Below are 25,790 nucleotides of genomic sequence, written 5' to 3'. Positions count from 1 at the left end.
ATTGCACTGCTTGTGAAATTGTAAAAACAGTCTGAAATTTTTTTACTTTAGAACGAATGTTGTACTTTTTTGAGTGGTTACAGAGATGCATTATTTGTTATTTTCCTTGTTCCGTTTATTCTGGATGTATAATACCTATAAAACTTAAATGGACTTCTGATCACACTGATAAGGTTGAATTATGCACTGAATTTCACACATCAGTCAGTGTCACAGGAAAACAATAGGCTACATCCTATAATGAGATACTGCCATCAATCTAGTGTAGTAAGTGTCTATACTCTATCAATTTTCACCTATCTGGGTTTAGAGTGTTCAGTCCCAAATGATACACCAAACTTGTGTAATGTAAGGAGTTGCTCTGGGTGAGTTTGATGCTGCTGCTACCACCAAGGGGGGAATTACTCCAGAGCACAAGGCCCAGGGTGGGGGAATCACCATGGCTTACAGTCTGCAACCCCAGCACTTGACAGGCAGAAGTAGTCCCGGTGAGTTGCGCATGAGCGCGGTACAGCGCCACCACCCGAGCGCATGATGCTCCGATGCTGGCTGAGTACTGAGGCACTGTATACATCCGACTCTCTGCGGGGGTAGATACCAGATGCAGAATTGACGCATACGTCTCTACCCAATCAAGTTTCAGCCGATAGCGCACCCTATAGGTTCATCCCATGCAACTGCATCCAGGGGCTGTTTACACCAATATCGAAAGCATTTAATAAAAGGTTATATGCAAGCACAGACACACTTGTGCGTTTCAGGTAAACTAAGGTGGAGGGCAAATATTGGATTGGTGGTAGTCTGACACCTCTCACCACATAATCCCACACCCAACGCCTCTCCGTCGGCACAATGCTTTTTTATGCTAATCAAACACACATGTCACTTCCGCCCTTTTTCACACGCCATTTTGGATAGTATAGGTACTGGACCGGGTCGTATTGTTTAAGTGGATGGCGGATTACGCTAATTGCTGTCAATTATACCGTCCTCGCGCGCCTAGCGGACTGTGCATCATCGCAAACACAGCACGCGCTCGGCGGTTGACGTTCCTTCTTCCTCCAGGACCCCCGTAGACCAGCACAGGCAGTGCTAGATGAGTTGCAGCAGCTCATTCCCGGCAAACAGACAGCTCTGGGTCGGCCCGTGACAGGAGTCGAGCTCCCTCTCTCGGCGTGGTGTGTCCGTCCGTGAAGCGGAGGACGAGGCGCTCAACTCGGGAGGCGGGAAAGTGACATTACGGGCTGCAGCTTGCGGGAACGTGAGCCAGGTAAACTCTCTCTCCTGTTTAGGGAACGAAACTGAATGCGAATCAACTAAGAGACCTGCTAACTCGCTTTTAAGTGAGAGCCCGAGGGAGTAACGTTAACGTAAACCCGACCCTCAGGTGGAAAATGTAACGTTAGCTAATTGTATGCGCCATACAGTTTGTTGAGCAGTTCACTCAGGTCGTGAATTAAAAAGTTTTTATGTGTTCTTTCAGTCGTAACTGTAACTGAGGTTTTAGTAGCCTACCTGAAGGGGGGTTATCATTTACACACAGACCCTAAATCAGACCACTCACTCCAGTTCACTATTAACGTTATATCCGTTTGCTATGACAGTTAGGCTAACTCGTCACGAATAGCTCGCACTGCAACGAATCAACCGTTAAAGGGACTTAGTTTCACCACTAAAAAATAAAACGAATTATGTCATCGTTTATTCGCCCCCATGGTGTTGTTTGCTATACTAAACGAAATATTAGGTCTTATGTTAGTCAGAATGACAGCCTCAGTCACCATTCAGTTTTATTGCATGGAAAAAGATGCTCTGGATGGTGAGACTGTCATTTTCTGCCTGCCAGCTCCTTTTGTGTTTCACAGGAGAAAAGAAAGTCGGGTTTGGAACAACATGAGGGCGAATACATTATTTGAATATAATTATTATATATCAATTAAGCACTAGCAGTTTTACTAATAACGAACTAAAGTTGGCGCTTACTGGATTGGATCGCGTTTGACATGTCAGCAAACCGATCAGTCCAACGTGTGACTTGTTATTGGACTCTAATTGGTCAGTTGTTCTCCTCGTCAGTGTGTTGTCATTCACTTGTGTACCAGGGGCGAGGCTACATAAGGGCCAGGGTGGCACTGGCCCACTCAGATTGACGGCTGGCCCACCCAATCAGAACAGACAAAAAAAAAAAAAATTGTGATAGCAGAAAATAATATGCCTATGTGACAACCAGGTGACAACACAAATCACTTAAACGCGTACAAAAAAGTTTCATTAAAAAATAGGGCTGTCAAATATGCTAATAACGCGTTAACGCAAATTCATTTTAACAGCACTAAATTTATTAACGCAGCGCGCATTTTCTGTTTGATCCGTGGCATAGCCCGTAGTTGGAAAAAGTGAGAGCAGTCAGACGCAGCAGCAAACATTAATAGGGAAAGAAAAGGGTTGACATTAATATTCTAAACCAAAAGTGCAGTTATTGCCTACATAAGCTACCACATAGCCTAAGCTACCACATTTTTTGTTTAACTTTTATTAGACTTCAGAAAGAAAAGTGCGTTTTTTTCACTGAGCACATTCTCTGCAGTCTGAGCGCGATGCACTGCAGCTCACTCTCGCTCATGTCTGAGGTAAATCATTAACACCATCACCGCTTACAGTACACCTGTTTTATTGAACTAAATACATTACAATCGACTAAAACGAATGCACAGGTTACTTCCCTGAACAAGCGCGCTCCCGAGTCCATGTTCTTCACACTGTCCACGTAAATCGCGGCCCAGTTCGGCGTGCACACGCAAAATACCGGCAGTTCAATAGGGAGCGCGCGTCTCTTAAAGGGGCCGCACTATATTCCTACTCGTGGAGTATGGACCTCCTCCAGGTATGGTGTGGATCTGGTGCGCTCACTGGTACACATTACCAATTGTTCATACGAACTGTGCCCTGCTCTGAATTAAACTGCCTGTGTAAAGACTCCCTTTATATTCTTAAAATGAGAAAAATCACTGCTTACTCTTAATTTTTAAGTTTAGGCTTAAGAGACATGAACAATTTCTTAAATAAACATCTATGACCTTTGATACGTCTAATCTTCATGCTGTATTGATTATTATTGAATAAGTATGGTTTCACTAATAATAAATGTACATTTGCATAAAGCATGCATAGCATACTCATGTTGATTAGAGTATTAAAAACTTAATTTTAGATTTACAATTGCTAAAAATGTGCGATTAAATTGCGATTAATCATGAGTTAACTCATGACAATCATGCGATTAATAGCGATTAAATATTTTAATCGATTGACAGCCCTATTAAAAAATAATTACTGTAGAGCGAAAACATTTTCATATAGCTGACTTATTGCAGCAGCCAATCAATAAGCTTAGTAGTAATGTTTAGCCAATCGCGTATTGTTGAGGGGATGGGAAGATAAGTTTACGTCTGCTAGTGAAATAAACTTTTAACACGGGCCACGGTGCATAACACGAGACGAAATTCTCACAGGTTAAGCTGCAAATACATGTTTGATAACAGTTATACTGAGTTGCATTAGTTGACAAGAATTGGTTATTCCATTTTAAAATGAACCCAATTACTGAACACTGATGTCTTGTTAGTGGTCATATAGCAGCACAATATCTATATTTGTCTTCCTTGCAATAGGCTTTGTAGCTGCTTGTTATAAATTAATTTTGCATATATGAATTATATGAATTTGTTGGCAAAAAATAAATCATATATAGCTTATATTTACTGTCAAGTGATTTTGTCCCATATTGTTTAATTTGTGTAATTTGAGAGTAGTCATTGAGGTCCACCCTATTCCACCAAGGTCCACTCAGTTAAAAATTTCTGGCCTCGCCACTGTTGTGTACTTGATTTTGCTCTATGTAGCTTGTAATAATTGTTGGTCTATGAATAGTTAGTGTGGACTCTACTTTAGTTACCATCCTTGGATAGATGTCCTTCACCAAATCACAATGCTTAAAGTCGAATTTAGATATATAATACATACACACACAATTGTACTTTTCCAACTGTAACTGTGGTGTTGGACCTAAGATGAACAGATGGTGCTAAAAGTATTTGACAGCATTGTTTTTCTCTTTAACACAGGGTTCATGCTTTTGGTTATGGATGGCCATGAGCTGTTAATTACAATGTGACAGATCACATATATTTAAATTTTCAGTTGTATTCGTTGAGATTTGCTTGTGTACATGCATATGTGTATATATACCAAGTCATCTGCATTCTAGGGGATCATCAAATAACCTCCACCCAGAGCAGACACTGCAGATATGGCTTTCCATGCACTGGCCTCTGCTGTTGCCTCAACAGGAGGCGCCATTCCAAGGCTGTAATGCAGAAGCCTGCACAAAAAAGGGAGCGGAAAAAGGGCAGGCAGAACAGGGAGAGGCTTATATAACATGGAGGAAGAGCTGTTCTCTAGCGCCATCTACAAAGGATGGGAGAAAGTCAGTGAGGAGATGAGGAACGCCTAACCAAAGAGAGAGAGAGCCCCCATTCAAGTGAGACTGCTGCTCTTTGTTCAAGCAGGGTGTATGGTGCGATGCTTGTCATCGGTGAGGCCAAGAGCTGATGCCGGTTTTCCATGAGGACAGGTCAGATAGGTACATGACCTTTGACCTTAGTTGAACTTTGACCTCATTTAAGCGGGCTGCAGTAGGATCGTCTTTATTTAGCGTTGCAGTTGTGCACATTTATTTCTTTATTTACTATATTTGTTAGCGTGCAGATCTGCAGTCCTCATGCTGTAGAATGTTGGCCACAGATTTGTTGGATGTGTTTTTCGGTTGTGCGATCATATTTTGAAACCGTGCCATCCCAACCAGGAGTACAGGTGCATTATGTACTGAAGCTCTTTTACTTCATGAATGATTTAAAATGTTCTAGTTTTTACATGTAAAACAGATGATATATATAAAATATAGTTATATTAGGGATATATATATATATATATATATATATATATATATATATATATATATATATATATATATATTAGGGATGCAACAATACAGTTAGTCCACAGTTCAATACATACCTTGGTTTTTTTTACCACTGTTTTTCGGTTCGTTTTTTTTATTTTATATTCTACTCTTAGGTGACAGGAACAGAAAAAGGTTAAGGGGAAATTTTTTCATTGCAATACTCTTTCTTTATTTTACTTAAAAGACTTGAAAACCCTTACTTAAACTTAAAACTTTACTTAAAAGACCCTTGTACACATTCCCAGTGTATTGAATAATATAAAATATACCTATATAAAGATTTACAGTGGCAGCTCAGAGATGTACAGTAGCATTTAAGTATGAAATTGAGTGAATAAATGTAGGCTAAAATTAAAACCTCATGGCCTTCGATATACAACATTGATTAAAAGCTACTGTATTAAAGGTCTTTTTTTTATTAACATAATTTTAGAGGTGAACTTTCCCTTTAAGGACAAGCGGTTCAGGCTGGGCTGCTGTCAATTGAAGACCTGGTCACATCTCGTATAGAAACGCACACGATTTTACTTTCACTTAAGACATAACTTACTGTGTTTATATGTTAACCATCTAAACAGTGCATAAGCACGCAAATGAAATGTTTAACCGGCAAGGCTTTAAAACGCGGGTAAACACCCCCCTAACTTTAGTGCATTGGATATTTGCTCATATCAGCACGTAGACTCAAAGGCACACTCAAAAAGAGGAAAGGAAAGCATTGCTACAGCAATGTTATGTCACAAATCTGACAATATAATTTTAACATCAATGTAAACAAACAAAAAATCTAATGCAAATATTTAAATACCAAAAACTCTATGCTTGACATGGTAATATTTAGTTATATCAACCTAAAACTGAATATCAAGAACATCCAGATAAACAAAGACACCTGAACTAGGATGGTTATTTTAATTTATCTTTGTTATTAAAAATAAGATCTAAAAACCATAGTCTTCACATGAATTAAATAAATGCTGATACATAATAAAGCTACAAAGGTTATTCAGTCAAGAGCACGGAGTAATTTAGTTTTTTTATTTTATTGTTTGACAGACAGCAGCAGGTTTACTGTATTAGCCGCCTGTCACTTTAAGACCTAATGCACGGATCCTATTGACACGCATTCGGCTTCTTTCCCCAACTGACATTGTTCGCTTAAATCATAACCGACTGTTTACATGAATACTAAGTGAATGAATACTTTTATTAGACAAAGATGCATCAAAAGTGAGTTAAGACAAAAAAATGCTCAAATAAATGCTTTCTATTCACCAACATTCCTGAAATACAGTGTCATGGTTACCACAAAAATATTAAGCAACACGACTGTTTTAAGTATTGATAATAAAAAGTGTTTCTAGAGCAGCAAATCATCGTATCTGAATGATTTCTGAAGATTCATGTGACACTAAAGACTGGAGTAATGATGCTGAAAATGCACCTTTGATTTTACAGGGATAAATATTTGCATATAATCAAATTAAGAAGGTGTTTTAATTGTAATATTTCACAGTAATACTGTTTTACTGTATTTTTTGCCAAATTAATGCAGCTTTGGTGAGCATAAGATATCTCTTTCAAAAACATAAAAAAAGTTACGGACCCCAAACTTTTGAATGGTAGTGTGTTTAAAGTTTATTGTGATCTCATAACTGTATAAAATATCAATGCATTTAGTTCCTCTTTAACAAAACAGTATGTAAGGTTGTGTCAGTTAGTTTGGATCAATCATATAGACCACCATATCCAGTGAGGGAAATAAGTATTTGATCACTTTGCTATTTTGCAAATTCTCGCCCTTGGAAATCATGAAGGGGTCTGAAATTGTCGTCGTAGGTGCATGTCCACTGTGAGAAACATAATCTAAAAAATAAAATAAAAATCCAGAAATCACAATATATGATTTTTGAACTATTTATTTGTATGATACAGCTGCAAATAAGTATTTGAACACCTGTCTATCAGCTAGAATTCTGACCCTCAAAGACCTGTTAGTCGCCCTTTAAAATGTCCACATCCACTCCATTTATTATCCTAAATGAGATGCACATTTGAGGTTGTTAGCTGCATAAAGACACCTGTCCACCCCATACAATCAGTAAGAATCCAACTACTAACATGGCCAAGACCAAAGAGCTGTCCAAAGACATTAGAGACAAAATTGTACACCTCCACTAGGCTGGAAAAGGCTACGGGGAAATTGCCAAGCAGCTTAGTGGAAAAAAGGTCCAATGTTGGAGCAATCATTAGAAAATGGAAGAAGCTAAACATGACTGTCAATCTCCCTTGGACTGGGGCTCCATGCAAGATTTCACCTTGTGGGGTCTCAGTGATCCTAAGAAGGGTGAGAAATCAGCCCAGAACTACACGGGAGGAGCTGGTCAATGACCTGAAAAGAGCTGGGACCTCTGTTTCCAAGGTTACTGTTGGTAATACACTAAGACGTCATGGCTTAAAATCATGCATGGTACGGAAGGTTCCCCTGCTTAAACCAGCACATGTCCAGGCCCATCTCTGTGTGGATCTTCTCTAGAATATTAAATATTAAAATAAGTAAATATACATTAATGAGCACATATATTTTTGAAAGAACTAAGTGTTGTTAGCTAAGAATAAACTAAAAAAAGTTACACAGTGTAGCTTTAGTGAATATTAAAGCTACACTGTGTAACTTTAGTTTATTCTTAGCTAAAACATTTAGTTCTTTCAAAAATATATGTGCTCATTAATGTATATTTACTTCTTTCAAGTAATAAAGTATTCTCGTAAGTTTATAATATGCCATTGAAAATACATACGGGTGAGGGGTTCGAATGCAGGTCGCCATGTTGCCCCTTCATCCTAAAAGTACATTAGCCAAAGAGGGGCATACCCGTAAATTCAAGCTTCGCCTTTCGCGTTTTAACACTCGATGGCACCGTGTTGAATGTGAAGAGGGGGATTGCCATGTTAATCTTGGACTAAATCGGCCACCGTAGGAGTTGAAACGAAATTGTAATTGAGAGGAACAGAAACTATTATTCTCTGGATGGTCATATAGCTTTTCACCACTAGATGGGGGAAAATATCACAGTGTAGCTTTAACATTGGTTTTCTCAGGTGTTCAAATGCTTATTTGCAGCTGTATCATACAAATAAATAGTCATAAAAACTCATACATTGTGATTTCTGGATTTTTATTTTTAGATTGTGTTTCTCACAGTGGACCTGCACCTACGATGACGGTTTCAGACCCCTCCATGATTTCTAAGTGGGAGAATTTGCAAAATAGCAGGGTGTTCAAATACTTATTTTCCTCACTGGATATGTATACAGAGGTTGATTTCTTTAATTGTTGCCTCGTGTATTTAACCTTATTCTCATTGACATTCTCATTTGTAGAAGTTTCTTTGATGATAATTACATTGTCACCATACAAAGCCTCCAAATTAGTTTACTGTTGTGAGATGTCTCATCTGAATGTCATTCATGTATATAAATGTGTTAGCGAAGACATAAGGTATTAAAAGTTAAAACACTATTGTAAAATAAGTGAGTAATTATGGTTATGTGTCAAGTAAGTTGGCCTTTTGTGTTTTGTGTTTAGCATTCAGCTCATTTTTGCAGGCTGTGACGAGGACTTAGATAAAGATGCTGACTGACTCATTTGTTGTGCTTTAGACCATTTTCTCTCCTCGTGACCATTTCTCTGACTTTTTTATGGTTTGGATTAGGGTACATTTAAATGGTCAGATTGATAGTGTCACAGTGAAATTAATTTATTATATAACCAATCAATGATGATGATGTATTGTTCTCTTGTTATTTATTCAAACAATACAAAATATGTATTATCTTTCGTGATTGTAATAATATGATGCATTTCAGGTGGCAGAATGTTTCAACTCCCAGTTAACAACATCAGCAGTCTAAGGAGAGCTAGAAAAAATGTGAAAAAAGTGCTGGGTGACATTGGCTTGGAGTTTTGCAGGGAGCACATTGATGTAAGTAAATTTGATGTTTGACTTGTTAAATGTCTACATAGGCAAAAAAGTACTACATGGACCATCTGATTTACCTTAAAACGGCTCCAAATTATTTTGTTTCCACATTACTTTCAGTGTCACAGTGCTACTTGTTCTGTAGCTGTGAAATTTGTGGCCAACCAGCTTTTTGATACGTTTTTTACTAGGATGCTCTGATCAGGGTTTTTGCAGCTGATACCGACTACTGATTTCTTGTCATCAAGATTGGCCAATCCTGATCATCCAAACTTATTTGTTTATTTGTGTAGTACTTTTCCACAATACATATCATTTTAAAGCAGGCTTACAGAAAATGCATGTCTACTCTTCATTACAATTTCGATCTGTTATCAGAGATGACTGTCCAAGTAATGTCCATATTTCAGTAAGTTCTAAGATAATAGAATACAAAAGAAACAATGAGCTCATTAAATTAATTATTACAAGATAACAACAATTACTGTAGAAAATGTGGCAGTGGTGCAAAGTAAAGTCCAATTTATACTTCTGGGTCAAGTGACCATAGCTACGTCGTAGGCTGTGTGGTGCGCGTACCCTATGACGTACCCTGACGTGCGCCTCTCCAAAAATGTAACCAAGCGTCAATTGAAGTGCTGTGATTGGTCTGCCAGAACCCTGCTCTCAGGTCTATAAATAAATCTGCGATAGGAGTGCATGCGTCCAGAAATTATAGTTTCATCCTTTATCTGCTATATAACAGAAATTCTTTGTTAGTGAATAAATACATAGATCCACTGTGTATAGTTTATTTTCTCATTAAAACCAAATATGTTAATCAGTAATTGTATCTCAAGAACAGGGACACATCACAATGGCCCTCATTTATCAAAAGTGCGTACACCAAATTTCCAGCGTACACCCAAAACCACGGTGACTTTGAGATTTATCAATATGGAAGTTGGCGTACGGCACGCTCAAATCCTAAGTCAGTTCAGGAGGTTTTGAGTTAGTGCGAAAATGCACAGAAAAACAATTCCTAACTCCACAAAACGCACTGACAAAGATATGCTATATTATCACCCACTGTAAAAAACAACAACAACGTAGCATTCAAAAAACAAAAAAACATTTCATTTGTGTGACTTTACCAAAGCATTTGATTTGTAGGCATGTAATTCCTCCAGTTGCGAGCCTGTGCGTTTTACCTGACGGTTCAGGGTTAGGCCCGGCAGCTGCGCACGGACTGGGACTGAAAACAATTCAGACTGACAAAATAATAAAAATGACGTTCTTCTTCTTTTAAATAATAATAATAATAATGAAATAAATAATAACGACATTCTTCTTCTAAATAACAATAAGTATCATTACTAATAAGAATAAGAAGAATCTTACAAATTGTCATGCAATTATTAATGTGAATGAATGGTACTCCACATCACATAATCATCACTATTGTACACCCCAATACGTGAGGTGATATGAAATTAAATGCTAATTGTTTCAAAACACGTGCTGTAAAATGACAGTCCCTCTGACTAGAAATAAACTAATATCTTGAAGTATATGTTGTAACTCCAACAGTTCACTGAACTGAGACATGTTCTGCTCAGAGAACTGATGAGAACTCACGAGCAGCTAATACTGAGCATGCGCGTATAACCAAACGTACAACAGTTCTCAGATCATCAGTACAGAATCGAAAAACGTTTCTGTCGAACACGTTCGATACTGAGAACCGATGAGCTGAGCATGCAAGTTATTTGTTCAGAGGAACGAAATGCAGGTTTTAAAAGTAAAAAATGAATCACGTTTGGAAACATCATCACATAAAGCTATCTTATCACTAATATTTTAAAGTTTAGAAACACAATAGATTGTAAAGCGGTCAAACTAAACATTTATTTGTTTTATCAATGCATGCTATTTTCATGAACAGCTTTTTTCTTATTTAATTTCTAAGTCGATACACATTTCAGAATGTATACATATTCAGCTTGCAGTAGTTCGCAGCTCAGCACACATATTGCCTACTGCTACAGCGGTTCTCCAGTCAGGAACGGATTGCAACGGTTCTCGGATCACCAGTACAGAATCGAGAACCGTTTCTATCGGATACATTTAGTCTTTCAGACATGTTCGATTCTGAGAACTGATGAGCATATATACTGAGCATACGTGTTTCTCTCGGACAGCTTATGCTGTTTCTCTCGGACAACTGATGCTTATAATATGAGCACGGGTGAGCCGAGGATTTATGTAAGTTTATGTTATGTTAATGTAAGTTTATTTAATCTATGTAAAACATCAGTGTTTGCACAACAGTGGTTGTATTGAGTGATTTTGCAAAACATAAATGAAAAAAAATGTATCCAAGAGAATGATAATGACAATAATAATTATTACTATACTAAGTTTTGATTAAAAATACTGTATATGAATGTGTTTGAATGTATTTTCATTCGCCGGGATGATAGAAATTACGTCATTACGTAAGGATGTAAAAGAACTGGTGATCCGTTTTTTTTTTTTGACCAGTTCATTGAAACAAACTGTCCGAAAGAACCGGTTCGTGGAAAAGAACCGAACATCCCATCACTACAAGCCACTTCTTCGGCTTTTGCCTTGAGTATGGGGGTTACCATCAACATGCCCGTGGACACTGCCTACTAGTGGTTTGCATGTGTAATTGCACATTGACCCGGACAACAACGCAGAAACACGTAACTTGCGGCGTAGAGGATACGGCGTAGGTCCAACACAGAAGTATAAATCAGCCTTAAGTGATATGTAAGCTCTTTGTTGACTTTAATACTCTACAAAAAAACAACAAAAAAACATGATATCACAAAATACATTCTTCACATTTTGAAGAAACGAGATTTTGAAAATAAAGATTATTCATGCTTGACATGATGAATAGTATATTATAGTTAATAAAATCATGTTTGAGCTTGTTCACAATCATGTCAACTGCATGTGGGCCAAATTTGACTAATTCAAAAAGTTAAAGCAGCAGAACATGGTGCAAAAGCTTCATCTGTATACTGTTTACATGTGTGTTGGATGTGAATTTTTATGGTTAATGAAACAATTTTAGTGACTATGGATGTCATAGAATGTGCCTATCGGCCAATAGTGATCTTTTTTTTTACCATTCACTTTTTAATTTAGATTTTTTTTAAATGTTAACAGTGCAATTATGTATCTACTGCTGTTTTCTTTTGATTATAATAGGCCCAATAAAACTCTTAAGAAATAAAGCATACGGGTTGCCAGGTCTGCTCTAGTTACCACAGCTGCAGCTCAAGCCTGCAGTCTCCCTCTCATTTACTGAAGCTTTCGTGCCTCGATCGCCCCCCGGTGACCGGTCCCAGTATAGCCGCCCCTCTGTGTTTCTAATGGACGCGAGGCAAACTAAATAATAAAATTACCCTTCAAATATTTTTTCCCCAAAGTTAGTTTGTCACTGAAGGCAGTTATCATCACAATGATTTCATTTCAAGTGTTTGTTTTTAAAATAAGTTTAGTTTGAGTTAGTTATTTGATGCTATAAAAACGGGGGGTGTAACATCATGATTGACAGCTGAGACTGACGGCTTCTCTGAGTGAAGTTGTCACTGAGGCACTAACTGACTTTTTTCGAAATTTTTGGGAGTAAATTGGAGCTTTAGCTTTAATTTCTACATTTCCATAACTGTTTATTTCACACCAACATAATTCATTGTTCTGCATCTGCGAGAGTGTGGGTGGGCTTTTGATATCGCAGCTGTACTTCCTGCTCTACTTCCTGCGCTCTACTGCGCAACTCCGGTCCCGAAATCGCTACTGCGCAGACTCGGTCCCAAGATGTCCGTGCTGTGCAGGCCGCCTAAAAGCTTCAAATCTGCCAAGCGGAAACGGATGATGTCGAGTCGTCCATATTTTTTTACGGTCTATGCTGCAGCTACAAACATTCCTGCTGGATCCTGCAGCCTATCTGGCAACCTCGAGTCGGGGGAGGGGGAGAGGGGATAGTGAATGCAGTACCAGTTTTGGCCACAATCTTACATACACTTCGTTTAAGTTTTGCTGCTAATAAAAATTAAACAACATTGTGAATGTGACAGTCATTTCTTAATGCACGTGTTGGTTACATTTAAATAAAAATAGAATGTGATGTGTTAGTTTAGTGAAGAACCATCAGATGGAAAATAAGCTTTTATTTCTTTTTAACCAGATCCTTATTCTTTTCATTTAATTGTTGTGTAACTGGCTATTTGCAAATGCTTCCTGTGTTAATCAGTATATAATTTCTAAAAAAATGTTTTAGCTTTATCACCCAGCCCTACATGTGAACCTGTTCTAATACTACTCACTGTATTTGATTTGTGTTGTCTATTCACTATTTCTACACTTTTCTCTTTTTGCACCGGAGTACATGTACAGAATTGTATAATACAATTCTTCTTGAAGACTTGAGATTGCCTTGATATTTATTGTATTGTTTCTTTTTGCCCTCCAGGACTATAAGGACTTTGTTCCCAATGAGTTTTACATTAAAAACACCGTATGGGATGATGTGTGTATGTGGGATCCCTCAATGACCAAATCACAAGTGAGTAGTATCTTAAGTGTTACTTAAAGAAAGGAAAATACTGTTTGTTCTTGAGCATATCTATATTTTTTTCCATATCCTGTCTTAGGAGTACCGCTCAAAGCCGTTCTGTTGTTCAGGATGTACATTCTCCTCCAAGTTTTTCTCTGCCTACAAGAGTCACTTTCGTAATGTGCACAGTGAGGACTTCGAAAACCGCATTCTCCTGAACTGCCCCTATTGCACCTACAATGGGAACAAAAAGACTTTGGAGACACACATCAGACTGTTTCATATGCCCAACAATGTGGTGCGCCAAAATGTTGGAGGACCTCAGGGAGCAGGGGTTGGTTTAAAAGATGGTGTTCGACTGGATAAGACACGTGATAATATAGAGCAAGCAGTGTACTACTGCAAGAAATGCACTTACAGGGACCCACTATATAATGTGGTGAGAAAGCATATCTACCGGGAACATTTTCAACATGTAGCGGCACCGTACTTGGTTAGGCCTGGTGAGAAGATACCACCCAATGGGACAACAGCAGGCTCTGGTACAGGGAGCAGTGCTGATTCTGGTGGTGCCAACAGTACGAGCACAGCCATCCACTGCAAACGGTGCCTCTTTGTACCCCGTACCTATGAAGCCCTTGTGCAGCATGTCATTGAGGACCATGAGCGCATTGGTTATCAAGTTACTGCCATGATTGGACACACCAATGTAGTGGTACCTCGGGCGAAGCCTGTGATTATGGTATCACCTAAAGCTCATGGGGATAAGGGCATCATTGGTGTAATGCCAAAGGGTACAGTAGTGACTGGGGTACGGCCTTTATCCACTCAGCAGCTGAGCCGGATTGTCATTCCTAAAGGAAGTTTGAACTCAAGTGGTCTCCTGTCAGGTGTTCATCTGAAACAGGGGGCATTTGGTCTGAAGCCAGGGACTACGCAGTCCTTGACTATTGGAGGACAACAGGTTCAGCTCTCAATCCCACAGCAGTCTCAAACAAGCAAACCACAGCTTTCTGCTAGTCTCCGCAGTTCGGTTTCTGCATCTGCATCCACTTCCATACTAAAGATCCCTCAACTGAACTCTCGAGTTCAGGCAGCAGCTACTACGGTGTCATCTGTTACCTCCAAGAAGGGCAACTCTGTCATCGGCACATCTTACACTCAGAAGTGGAAGATCTGCACCATCTGCAATGAGCTCTTTCCAGAAAACGTGTATAGTTCACATTTTGAAAAGGAGCACAAAGCAGAAAAGGTACCGGCGGTGGCCAACTACATCATGAAAATTCACAACTTTACCAGTAAATGCTTATACTGCAACCGTTACTTACCCAGCGACACGCTTCTTAATCACATGTTAATACATGGCTTATCTTGCCCGCACTGCAGGGCCACGTTCAATGATGTGGAAAAAATGGTCACGCACATGAGAGGTGTACATCCCAATGAATCCGTCGGGCCACGGACAGACTCCCCACTTACTTTTGACCTCACGCTTCAGCAGGGAAATCCCAAGAATGTGCAACTAATCGTCACCACATATAACATGCGGGATGCCCCAGAAGAATCTGTGGCATTCCATGCCCAAAATAACACATTACCACCATCATTGCAGGTGAATAAACAGGTTACTTCACATGTCCCAAAGATACCCTCAGATGCCTCAGACGCCATTCCGGTTAAAGCTATACCACAAGCGGCTGTACCTTATAAGAAGGATGTTGGCAAAACACTTTGTCCTCTCTGCTTCTCAATTCTTAAGGGACCTATTTCAGATTCTCTAGCTCACCACTTACGTGACCGCCATCAAGTTATACAAACAGTTCATCCTGTGGAGAAGAAGTTGACTTACAAGTGTATCCATTGCCTTGGGGTCTACACTAGTAACATGACGGCTTCCACTATCACTTTGCATCTAGTGCACTGCCGGGGTGTCAGCAAAACTCAAAACGGCCGGCCTGCTCCCTCTGCAAGAGTTGCGCAGGCCCAGGGCGCTGGTCTCAAACGGTCAGGTTTAGCAAATTTCGACCAAACAGATCCAAAGAGAAGAAAATCTGGAACCGATGACCAGACTGAGCATAGCCCACCACTTTCAACTGACAAACAAGATGAACCTGTAGTATTTGCCTTGGACCCGAAGGGTTATGAGAATGAGTCCTACGAGACACGAAAAGCTTTTCTCACTCAGTACTTCAACAAGCAGCCTTACCCCACTCGCCGAGAGGTGGAGAAGCTTGCGTCCAGTCTCTGGCTTTGGAAATCTGACATTGCGAGCCACTTTTCTAATCGAAGGAGGAGATGTATGCTGAATTGTGAAACGTTAAACACTCGGGTCCTGCTGGGATTTAAAATGCAAGACATTGTAGATTTGCATCATCCCATTAAGTTTGACTCAAAGTGCTATTTTGAGAACCAGAAACATGACCATAAAAGACGAACTACTAAGTATCGCATAGGCCGATCTGCTAATGCCATTCGCTTTCGGCAAATAGCTAAAACCAATGGTGACCTACAGCAGAAGCATGGGACGCTAACAAGGGGTTCCGTCAAAGCCTCGCTTTACTCAAATGGTCAAAATGCCATTGTGGGGAGCAACTGCAATGATTCGGTGAAGAGCACCTTAAAACCTGGAGCACCTGTCAATTCTGAACCAATTGCTGTGGACTCAGACAGCGATAATGAGGTGAATGTGCAAAATGCTAGTCTAAATGCACAGTTGCTTAGTAGTGAGGAACCAGAGACAAATGATAAAGTGGATGGCAGTGACTCTGACATCAGGGAGGACGCCCAAAGTGAAAACGGCTATGGCTTGAAAGACTTGTTAAATGAAACAAGGCAACAAAAGGGCGACTGTCAGTCAGGTATAACAAAGAAGCTTGAACAATCAGAGACTCAGTTAACCAAGCAACAGGTCTAAATTCTGGACAGGGTTTATAAAATGCACATGTATACTATTGCTGTACTTTGATGTACATCAACAATGCTGCCTCATTGAACTTCTGAATCTGGACCTTGGTTACATTACAGATGGTAGCTATAAGGATTTGCTTTTCCCTCAACACCTAAAGCCATTTGAGAAAGGCAAAAAAGGTCATGCTTCATAAGTTTGAATTATGAATGCAAATTGTGTGATTTGTGTAGCTGGGGTTGACCTCAGGATAGGGAAAGAAAACGATCAACATTCACCAAACAATACATGATTTGCCTTCAGTTCGTTCTTTTTTCACCCAGAAACAACCATACTTGTTCATGTTCATTCAGCCGTTATTTTGGCAGGAGTGTTTATTAGAACCGACAGGTATTATTAAATTTAATGTTATAATATAGTATTGGTAGTGTATATTTGTACAGTCTTTTAGATATGTGTAGGTGTACTCACTGATTAAAAAAAAAGATTTTCTATACTTTTTGTGCTCACTCTTAATGTTCATAATGCTCTACATTGGTTCACATAGACGATGGATGTGGCTTCGGTGGCTGTTTTTCCTGTTTACTTTTATTAACAAAAGTATAGCATTTTGCAAAAAATATATCCAAGTATAAATAATGCAAAATAAAAGAACATAACCTCCTGCTTTTGTTTTGCCTGTTTATAATTGAAGCCTTTTTTTTTTTTTATAAATATATTCACCATCGTGTAACTTGTGTTTTGCTTCCAGAGCAGCTTTCTATACATCCACATCTGCTCTTAAGTAAGAGTATTTTGCAGTTAAATTGACCACTGTAGCATTGTGCTAAGTAGACTAGCCTGTGTTTGGTTCAGCCTCCCCTGACTGCTATTTCCTTTTTTAGCACTTTTTTTTGTGACCTGGGATTCAGAATGAGCATCTCTTTCACAGCTTTCTGTATGTTTAAATTTGTGATCTCCAGTTTATGTTGTCTGTTGTTTTTGCTTTGTTTATCCCCTTTATTCTATTTTTCTTTGTCACTGCAAGCATTTCTGAACAATAAAGTGCTGTATTGTCCATCTCACAATGCTTCTAACCCTGGTCAGTCTCTAGTATCTTTGTCTTTTTCTACTTCCCTTTGACTTTCTGGTTTTGCTGGTTTGGAATGCTGCAAACATTTCAGGGGGGATTTTTCTTTTTTCTTCTTCCCTTTTTTATGACTAGTGTACAGTATGATGTATAATTTTCTCTGAAAATTTGTGTAGGTTGGCCTGATAATTAGAGTAACACTGTTCTCAACACTTAGGACTCAATTCTCCGATCTTGCCGTTCTTCATTTGCATGGGCAAAGTTTGTAAGGAAGCTGCACATTTTCATTATTAGAATGTGAGACTTTATGGACTAAAAATATAGTAATAGCGATTTAATTAGATTTTGTTTAAAACAGTGTAGGTAGCATTTGTTTACTTAGATGTAATTATAGCTTTTGCTTTACGTAAGTCAGCATGAAAGATTGTCACAACGCATTTCATCACTGTAATATAAAATTGTGAAGGGAAATGGAATATTTACTAGATTGTTAGAAAGGGTATTTTAATGACAAGTGCAAAGAGGGGGAACAAGTTGAAAAACAGGCTTTTACTTTAAACTCACAATGAAAACAATCCAATTTCAGATATTGATCTACTTATGAACCCTTCATTTTCCAATCAGATTCACATATTTGTTTACAAGTGCATTACAAAAATTATTTGTTTACATGTGCTGAACAAAAATTAAGCGCATGCGCAGTGACCGGAGAAAACCACTGCATGATTACTTGATGACACACCGTAATGACTAAATGCAAAATAAAGTTGATGTATATCAAGAGAGCTTTTTAGCAGAAATCCGTCTTGTCCACTGGCCAGTTTATGGTTCATTTAGACATGAGTTGTAAATAAATAGGCACATTTGCAAGACATAAAGTGTATAAACATTATACGGATCACAGCACTCTGAATGTGTGCAAGGTATTTTTAATGCAACAGAGTAGTTACAAGAGTTTAAATCATTTTTCCTCCGTTCTTACAAGCGGAAGTTGTCATAGTTGGGTAAACTAGCGGTGAATGGAAGACAACAGCAAATATAATTTATGTAGTTCCATTTGAGTTTCCACAAATTAACAAAAGAGCCAAAAAATAGTAAGTTCATTGATTACATGGGTCAGAAGAGAAGAATATGGCAAATTTACAGCCTCGCAGCAGCATTCATTTTTTTTTGTCATTTACTGAAAAGGTATTATAACAATATATAGCGTTATGAATGCAAAGTCTTTTTTTAAATGAAAATATGAAAAACTTGATAACTTTGGAAACTGGTCTACTAAAATAATCTCCTAAAATCGAATATTTTTTTCAGATCGAGCTCAGTGGATCAATAGAGAAGGATCTTCAAGCAGACTATGCCATCAATCCAAATTATAAAAGGATTATTTAGGTGTGTGTAAATATAACTAGAAGCGTCTGAAATGAACTTGAATTAATTTAAATATACAGTATTTGTCATTAATGCTAGAGATACGTGCCATGAATTGTACTGGATTGTGGCCCTAAGGTCAATCTACTCATGACTATTAAGAAAATAGAATATATTGAATGAGGTTTCAAAATGGAGGGATGATATGACTGCACTGTCACTCTAAAAGAATGACTTTTTTTCTGCTATGCTAGTCTGAGTGGGAAAACGCAGCATGTGTGCTCCAGTTAGTGGGTGTGAGAGGGTTGGGACTGACTGAGAGAGACTGAAAAGAGACCCATCAGGCTGGCTGATGGAGGCCTGTGCATGTCCACAGAGCAGTATCAAAATGGGGGAGGGGAAGGAGGATAGATCATGAGAAAGTCTGTGGGGAAACTCTATATTGCCTCCTACAGTCACAGAGAGGCTCTGCCACTTCTAGTGGAGAGGGCCTGGCTCTCAGTACAGAAACTGCTGCACATGCCTGAAATCTGATGCAAAAAACATAAACCAGCAAATTTGTAGGGAGGTCACAAACAAAACCAAATCACCAGTATTTGATTAAAATCGACCATTTTTATTTATAGTTAACTCTTATCTGAATGTATGTCAGTATGGTTTTAGTAGGTAATGTTCACATTTTTACTAATGGTAACTGATGGTTCAGATTTTTACCTGTGCTGCCAAAATGCACAAAAAAGTTGTAGACACAAGCATGTAGACACGGTCAAGAGGATCTTCTGAAGTTCAAACTGATCATCAGAATGGGAAAAGGTTATTTAAAGGAACACTCCACTGTTTTTAGAAATAGGGCTTATTCAACTTCTTTCCTTACTTCTTTCCATTTAGATGGACATATGCATTTTTGTCGTAGTGCATGCACTGTTTTAGTTTGGCGGGGATGCCACTAGCTTAGCTTAGCATGGAATTCTATGTTGCCAGCTATCATGTCCTGAGTAAAAGTGATCCCAAAACAAACAAAAAACCACCTAATTACGTCTTGTGGCCTGTGTGTTCCCAACGAGTACAAATGGGGATGCAGATTAAGACTAGGCAATTTCCTAGGCAGATATTGACTTGGGACTATATTATGGGGAAGCACAGGTGAAGCGCTGCTACTTGGGCGCAGAGATATCTCGCAACACATTGCGATCGCTCAACAGCCGCAGGACGTGAGGATGAGAGCCGGGTTCTTTTTGGATCACTTTTACTCAGGGCAACATAGGATTCTATTCATTATGCTAAGCTAAGCTAGCAGCGATCCTGCCAAACTAAAACAATGCATGCACTGAGACAAAAATGCATTTGCCCACATATCTAAATGTAGCAAAGGAGTTGATTGAGCCCTATTTCTAAAAACGGTAGAGTGTTCCTTTAAGTGACTTTGTATGTGGCATGGTTGTTAGTGCCAGACGGGCTGGTCTGAGTATATGAAGTAGACTGCTAATCTACTGGGGTTTTCACACACAAACATCTCTAGGGTTTACAGGGAATGGTCAGAAAAAGAGAAAATATCCAGTATCCAATATCCAAAATATCAAACCTTGAATCAGATGGGCTACAGCAGCAGAAGAACACACAATGTGTGCCACTCCTGTCAGCTAAGAACAGGAAAATGAGGCTACAATTCCCACATATTCACCAAAATTGGACAATAGAAGATTGGAAAAACATTGACTGGTATAGTAGTTCATTATTTCTGTTGTGACATTTAGTAGCAATTGGGCATTGTTTAAATGCCCCGGCCTACCTGAGTATTATTGCTGACCATGTCCATCCCTTTATGGCCACATGCACCCATCTTCTGATGGCTGCTTCCAGCAAGATAACATGCCATGTCACAAAGCTCAAATCATCTCAAACTGGTTTTGTGAACATTACAATGAGTTTACTAGACTCAAATAACCTCCACAGTCTCCAGATCTCAATCCAATAGAGCACTTTGGGATGTGGTCGAACAGGAAATTCACATCATGGATCTGCAGACAGATCGGCAGCAACTGAAGGATGCTATCATGTCAATATGGAACAAAATATCTGAGGAATGTTTCTAGTACCTTGTAAAATCTATATTCCTTGAAGAAATAAGGCAAATCTCAAGGAAAAAGGGGGTCCAACCCGCTAGCAAGGTGGCTGGTGGGTGCATACTGTATAAAAGTTGGTTTAAAGGATTGGGGTTTGTTTAATTGGGTGACTTACTTTATTCATTTAATACCTATGATGACTTCATTAAAACCTTATTAAAGTCATCAACATGTTAACATCATGGCTACTTTTATTTAGAGTTTTTTTTTTGTGTGTTTATTTTCAGAAGAAACTGAAAGGTGCATTTATTATTTATATAGCTTTGGCTTCTACTCTGAAAAGACATGCACATTGATTTGGGGAGCATGTTGTTTAAAAGAAATGTTTTTATAGAAAGAAAGAAGAATTGAAGTCTTTTGGTCATGGTCAGAGCATGGCTAATGTAGGATACAAGAGTTAGGGACTTGGTCATAAGAGAACTGCTGTGAGGAAAAGCTGCAACTAACCATTAAAAATACTTTGAAAGGAAATAGACAGAATAAGCTTTGCTGAATGCAAAGAGGTCTTTTGACTTCTCAAAACATTCAAGGACGTGCTCAAAGGTTGCTCTAGCTCAGAACTGTGTAAAGTATGTTATAAAATTTCGTACAGGGGCTTTTTCTCCTGCTCTTTAAAATTTAGTCAACATCTGTGTGTCTGATTTTGGAGAGAAATGTCACCAGTCTTTTTCATTCCACTTAGCATTTAAGTAAGTATATATATGTATGCAGTGAGGAAAATAAGTATTTAAGATCTCCCACTTAGAAATCATGGAGGGGTCTGAAATTGTCATCGTAGGTGCATGAAAAAATGTATGATTTTTTAAACTATTTATTTGTATGATACAGCTGCAAATAAGTATCTGAACACCTGAGAAAAGCAATGTTAATATTTGGTACATTATTTTATAATGTACAATATTTTAGCCCACTCCTCCAAACAGATCTTCTCTAGATCAGTCAGGTTTCTGCCCTGTCGCTGAGAAACACAGAGTTTGAGCTCCTTCCAAAGATTCTCTATTGGGTTTAGGTCTGGAGACTGGCTAGGCCACGCCAGAACCTTGATATGCTTCTTACAGAGCCACTCATTGGTTATCCTGGCTGTGTGCTTCGGGTCATTGTCATGTTGGAAGACCCAGCCTCGACCCATCTTCAATGCTCTAACTGAGGGAAGGAGGTTGTTCCCCAAAATCTGGCAATAAATGGCCCCTGTCATCCTCTCCTTAATTCAGTCAGTGCAGTCGCCCTGTCCTATGTGCAAAAAACCACCCCCAAAGCATGATGCTACCACCCCCATGCTTCACAGTAGGGATGGTGTTCTTGGGATGATACTCATCATTCTTCTTCCTCCAAACAGGTTTAGTGGAATAATGACCAAAAAGTTATATTTTGGTCTCATCTGACCACATGACTTTCTCCCATGACTCCTCTGGATAATCCAAATGGTCATTGGCAAACTTAAGACGGGCTTGGACATGTGCTGGTTTAAGCAGGGGAACCTTCCATACCATGCATGATTTCAAGCCATGATGTCTTAGTGTATTACCAACAGTAACCTTGGAAACAGAGGTCCCAGCTCTTTTCAGGTCATTGACCAGCTCCTCCTGGGCAGTTCTGGGCTGATTTCTCACCTTTCTTAGGATCACTGAGACCACACAAGGTGAGATCTTGCATGGAGCCTAAGTCCGAGGGAGATTGACAGTCAGGTTTAGCTTCTTCCATTTTCTAATAATTGCTCCAACAGTGGACCTTTTTTCTAGCCTAGAAATCTAGACACACCCTAGCGACAGCAAATTTAATCTGCCGTGAGTGTCGTCTAGCAACTCTCAATACATTTCTGAGCTGTAAAAGCCAAACTCTGGTCGGGCCAATCACATCGTGTATAGAGTTGGTGGGCAGGGCTTAACATAATGACGGCCGAGTTGTCCTTGCGTGCCTCTAGTTAACACAGAAGCTAGCGAACGGCAGTCTTTCGAATCAGCTTTGACCGCAACTCTGGAAGACTTTGAGTTAAGCGTTTCTCTGAGAAAAGAACAACGAATGGCACTGAAGTCATTCTTAAGAAGGGAAGATGTGATCGAAGTTTTGCCGACCGAATACGGCGAATGTTTAATCTGTCAACTAGCTCTGCTTCACCTTCGTTGCTCTGGTTGGTTGTAGCGCTATCCAATTGCGTGCACGCCGTGCAGAGGGAGTTTGAAAGACAACCGTTTATCCCGCTTCTCAGATTGAGCCCTGTCAATGCTGAGTTTCCAGACCAAACAACTTTATGTGGGTCTGGCTACCTTTTTTCACCAAGCTGCTTGGCAATTTCCCCATAGCCCTTTCCAGCCTTGCGGAGGAGTACAATTTTGTCTCTAGTGTCTTTGGACTCTTTGGTCTTGGCCATTTTAGTAGGCGGATTCTTACTGATGGTATGGGGTGGATAGGTGTCTGTCTCATGCCTGTCCTGTCTTGTGTGCACATGTGGGTTTTGTCAGTATGGCCTTTGTGCTTCTGTCATTGTCTGATCACTCCCCCCTTGTTATCTAATTAGTGTTTGATTTACCCCCCCTGTGTTCCCTCGGTGCCTGCCTCATTTGTTCCCTTTTATAAGCTCCTGTGCTGCGTCCCAATTCGCCTACTTATACTACGTCCTAAAAGTATGTACTTTTGTGAAGAAAAAGTATATACTTTAGAGGGTGTAGCAGAAAAGTATGCAAGCTTTGGGACATACTAATTCGCCATCTTTAACGGACTCTGTCGCTTAGTTACGTGCATCCCTTCACCGTTTATCTGCCCTGTCAATCATCGTCAGATTCGTCACAATTCAAATCCTTCACATTCAGTTTAATCTCCTACCGTATCTGAGAGAAATGTAGCCGCTCGTTGATCTGCCATTTGTGTGTCTTTAATGCAGAGACTCTCCTCATGTGTTTGCAGTTTAAATATAATGATGCATTTAAAAGTTAATGGCCAAACGTGTCATTACAAAAGTTCACAATGCTGTTGCATGTGAAATATAATGTAGACAACACTGAATAAATATATTTTTGTCAAGTTAAATATTGATAGTTGGTCACTCAAACCCCTTTATCTAAACTTCTCTACTTAACCATCGAACTCGCACATCCTTCATGTTTGTAGTTTATTAACGCTTTTTATCCGCGTTTGTAGTTCAAATCGAATCCTCGTCCAACTCGCAATGGGTTGTGGGCAATATCAGCCGTAAGAGTGCCCATCAATCCATACTGTGAATTCGGACCGGAAATAGTAAACCATCCGGGAATCTTTGGAATACTCTTTTCAACATACTACCCCTGCGTCCCAATTCGCATACTATCCATCCTAAATAGTATTCGAAAATAGAATTAGTATGTCCCAAATCATAGTATGTTGAAAAGAGTATTCCAAAGATTCCCGGATGGTTTACTATTTCCGGTCCGAATTCACAGTATGGATCGATGGGCACTCTAACGGCTGATATTGCCCACAACCCATTGCGAGTTGGACGAGGATTCGATTAGAACTACAAACGCGGATAAAAAGCGTTAAAAAACTACAAACATGACGGATGTGCGAGTTCGACGGTTAAGTAGAGAAGTTTAGATAAAGGGGTTTGAGTGACCAACTATCAATATTTAACCTGACAAAAATATATTTATTCAGTGTTGTCACATTATATTTCAACCGCAGCAGCATTGAGAACTTTTGAAATGACACGTTTGGCCATTAACTTTTAAATGCATCATTATATTTAAACTGTAAACACCTGAGGAGAGTCTCTGCATTAAAGACCCACAAATGGCAGATCAACGAGCGGCTACATTTCTCTCCGATACGGTAGGAGATTAAATTGAATGTGGAGGATTTGAATTGGACGAATCTGACGATGATTGACAGGGCAGATAATAAACGGTGACGGGATACACGTAACTACGCGACAGAGTCCGTTAAAGATGGCGAAGTAGTATGTCCCGAAGCTTGCATACTTTTCTGCTACACACTCAAAAGTATATACTTTTTCTTCACAAAAAGAGTACATACTTTTAGGACGTAGTATAAGTAGGCGAATTGGGACGCAGCATACGATTTGGGACATACTAATTCTATTTTCGAATACTATTTAGGATGGATAGTATGCGAATTGGGACGCAGGGCTGGTGTTTGTCAGTCTGTGTTGAAGCCATTTGTGCGTAGTTATACATTTGTCCATTAGGTGGCGGTCTGGTATGGAATATGAAGCGCTAAGAGTAATGAGACACAGGTGTGTTGGTAGTGGGGAAGCTCACAGTTTTCAACCGCAGGCAGAGTAGCGGACAGGGTTGATTGATTGTAAACAGTAGCAAAGGTATGGGCTTGTTATTTGTATTCTAATGCTTGGAAAGAAGAAGACACAACAGGAAGCTTACTGGAAGCAATTGTTTAATCATTGAAGCACAATAAACAAAGACACTGTTTGCATTTTACCTCCGTCTGCATGGACTCTGTTTGTCCGCGTTTAAACTTACTCCTACTAACAACGAGCGGCTTAATGGAAAGCTGCCACAAAACTCGAAAACTCTGCTTCATTCCTGTTGTATTCGCGTGAGAGTATTTGCTGCTGAACATCGCTGATTCAACATTGGAGTAAAAGTCAACGCAGTTGTTTTGACGGACAAAGAGACGGTGTTCGTTTGGATAAAGACTTGTTGCTGCACGTCTAAAGCGTCTGGTTAAATTTGACTCAGCGGATTCGGTTTGGATTTCTTCCCGCTTGCCTGTGTCGTTGCTGGATCTGTGCCGCGC

The 25,790-nt window shown here is 39.3% G+C and overlaps 1 protein-coding gene across 2 annotated transcripts; it reads left to right on the top strand.

Moving 5' to 3' along the window:
- Window positions 1–3: 3 nt before the first annotated feature.
- adnpb (activity-dependent neuroprotector homeobox b) lies at window positions 4–17,188 on the top strand. Of its 2 annotated transcripts, XM_067446383.1 has the most exons (5): window positions 4–1,270; window positions 4,268–4,540; window positions 8,894–9,009; window positions 13,496–13,588; window positions 13,677–17,188. In XM_067446383.1, exons 3-5 carry the CDS (start codon window positions 8,902–8,904, stop codon window positions 16,491–16,493), a joined length of 3,018 nt encoding a protein of 1,005 aa, XP_067302484.1. In that variant the 5' UTR covers window positions 4–1,270; window positions 4,268–4,540; window positions 8,894–8,901; the 3' UTR covers window positions 16,494–17,188. The 2 variants fall into 2 exon arrangements, with proteins under 2 accessions (XP_067302484.1, XP_067302483.1); XM_067446382.1 differs by lacking the exon at window positions 4,268–4,540 and having other exon boundaries at window positions 5–1,270.
- The last annotated feature ends 8,602 nt before the right edge of the window (window positions 17,189–25,790 follow it).

This window comes from Pseudorasbora parva, chromosome 6 (genome assembly GCF_024679245.1).
Source record: "Pseudorasbora parva isolate DD20220531a chromosome 6, ASM2467924v1, whole genome shotgun sequence".
NCBI lineage: Eukaryota > Metazoa > Chordata > Actinopteri > Cypriniformes > Gobionidae > Pseudorasbora > Pseudorasbora parva.
Note: the sequence above shows the minus strand (reverse complement) of the source record. Positions and strands in the feature narration are given on the sequence as shown.

Excerpts from the sequence above, each read along its gene's own strand:
- adnpb (XM_067446383.1), top strand. The coding sequence starts at position 8,902 with ATGTTTCAACTCCCAGTTAACAACATCAGCAGTCTAAGGAGAGCTAGA. Across the intron at positions 9,010-13,495 it reads TTTGCAGGGAGCACATTGAT|GACTATAAGGACTTTGTTCC; the intron begins GTAAGTAAATTT and ends TTTGCCCTCCAG. Across the intron at positions 13,589-13,676 it reads CCTCAATGACCAAATCACAA|GAGTACCGCTCAAAGCCGTT; the intron begins GTGAGTAGTATC and ends ATCCTGTCTTAG.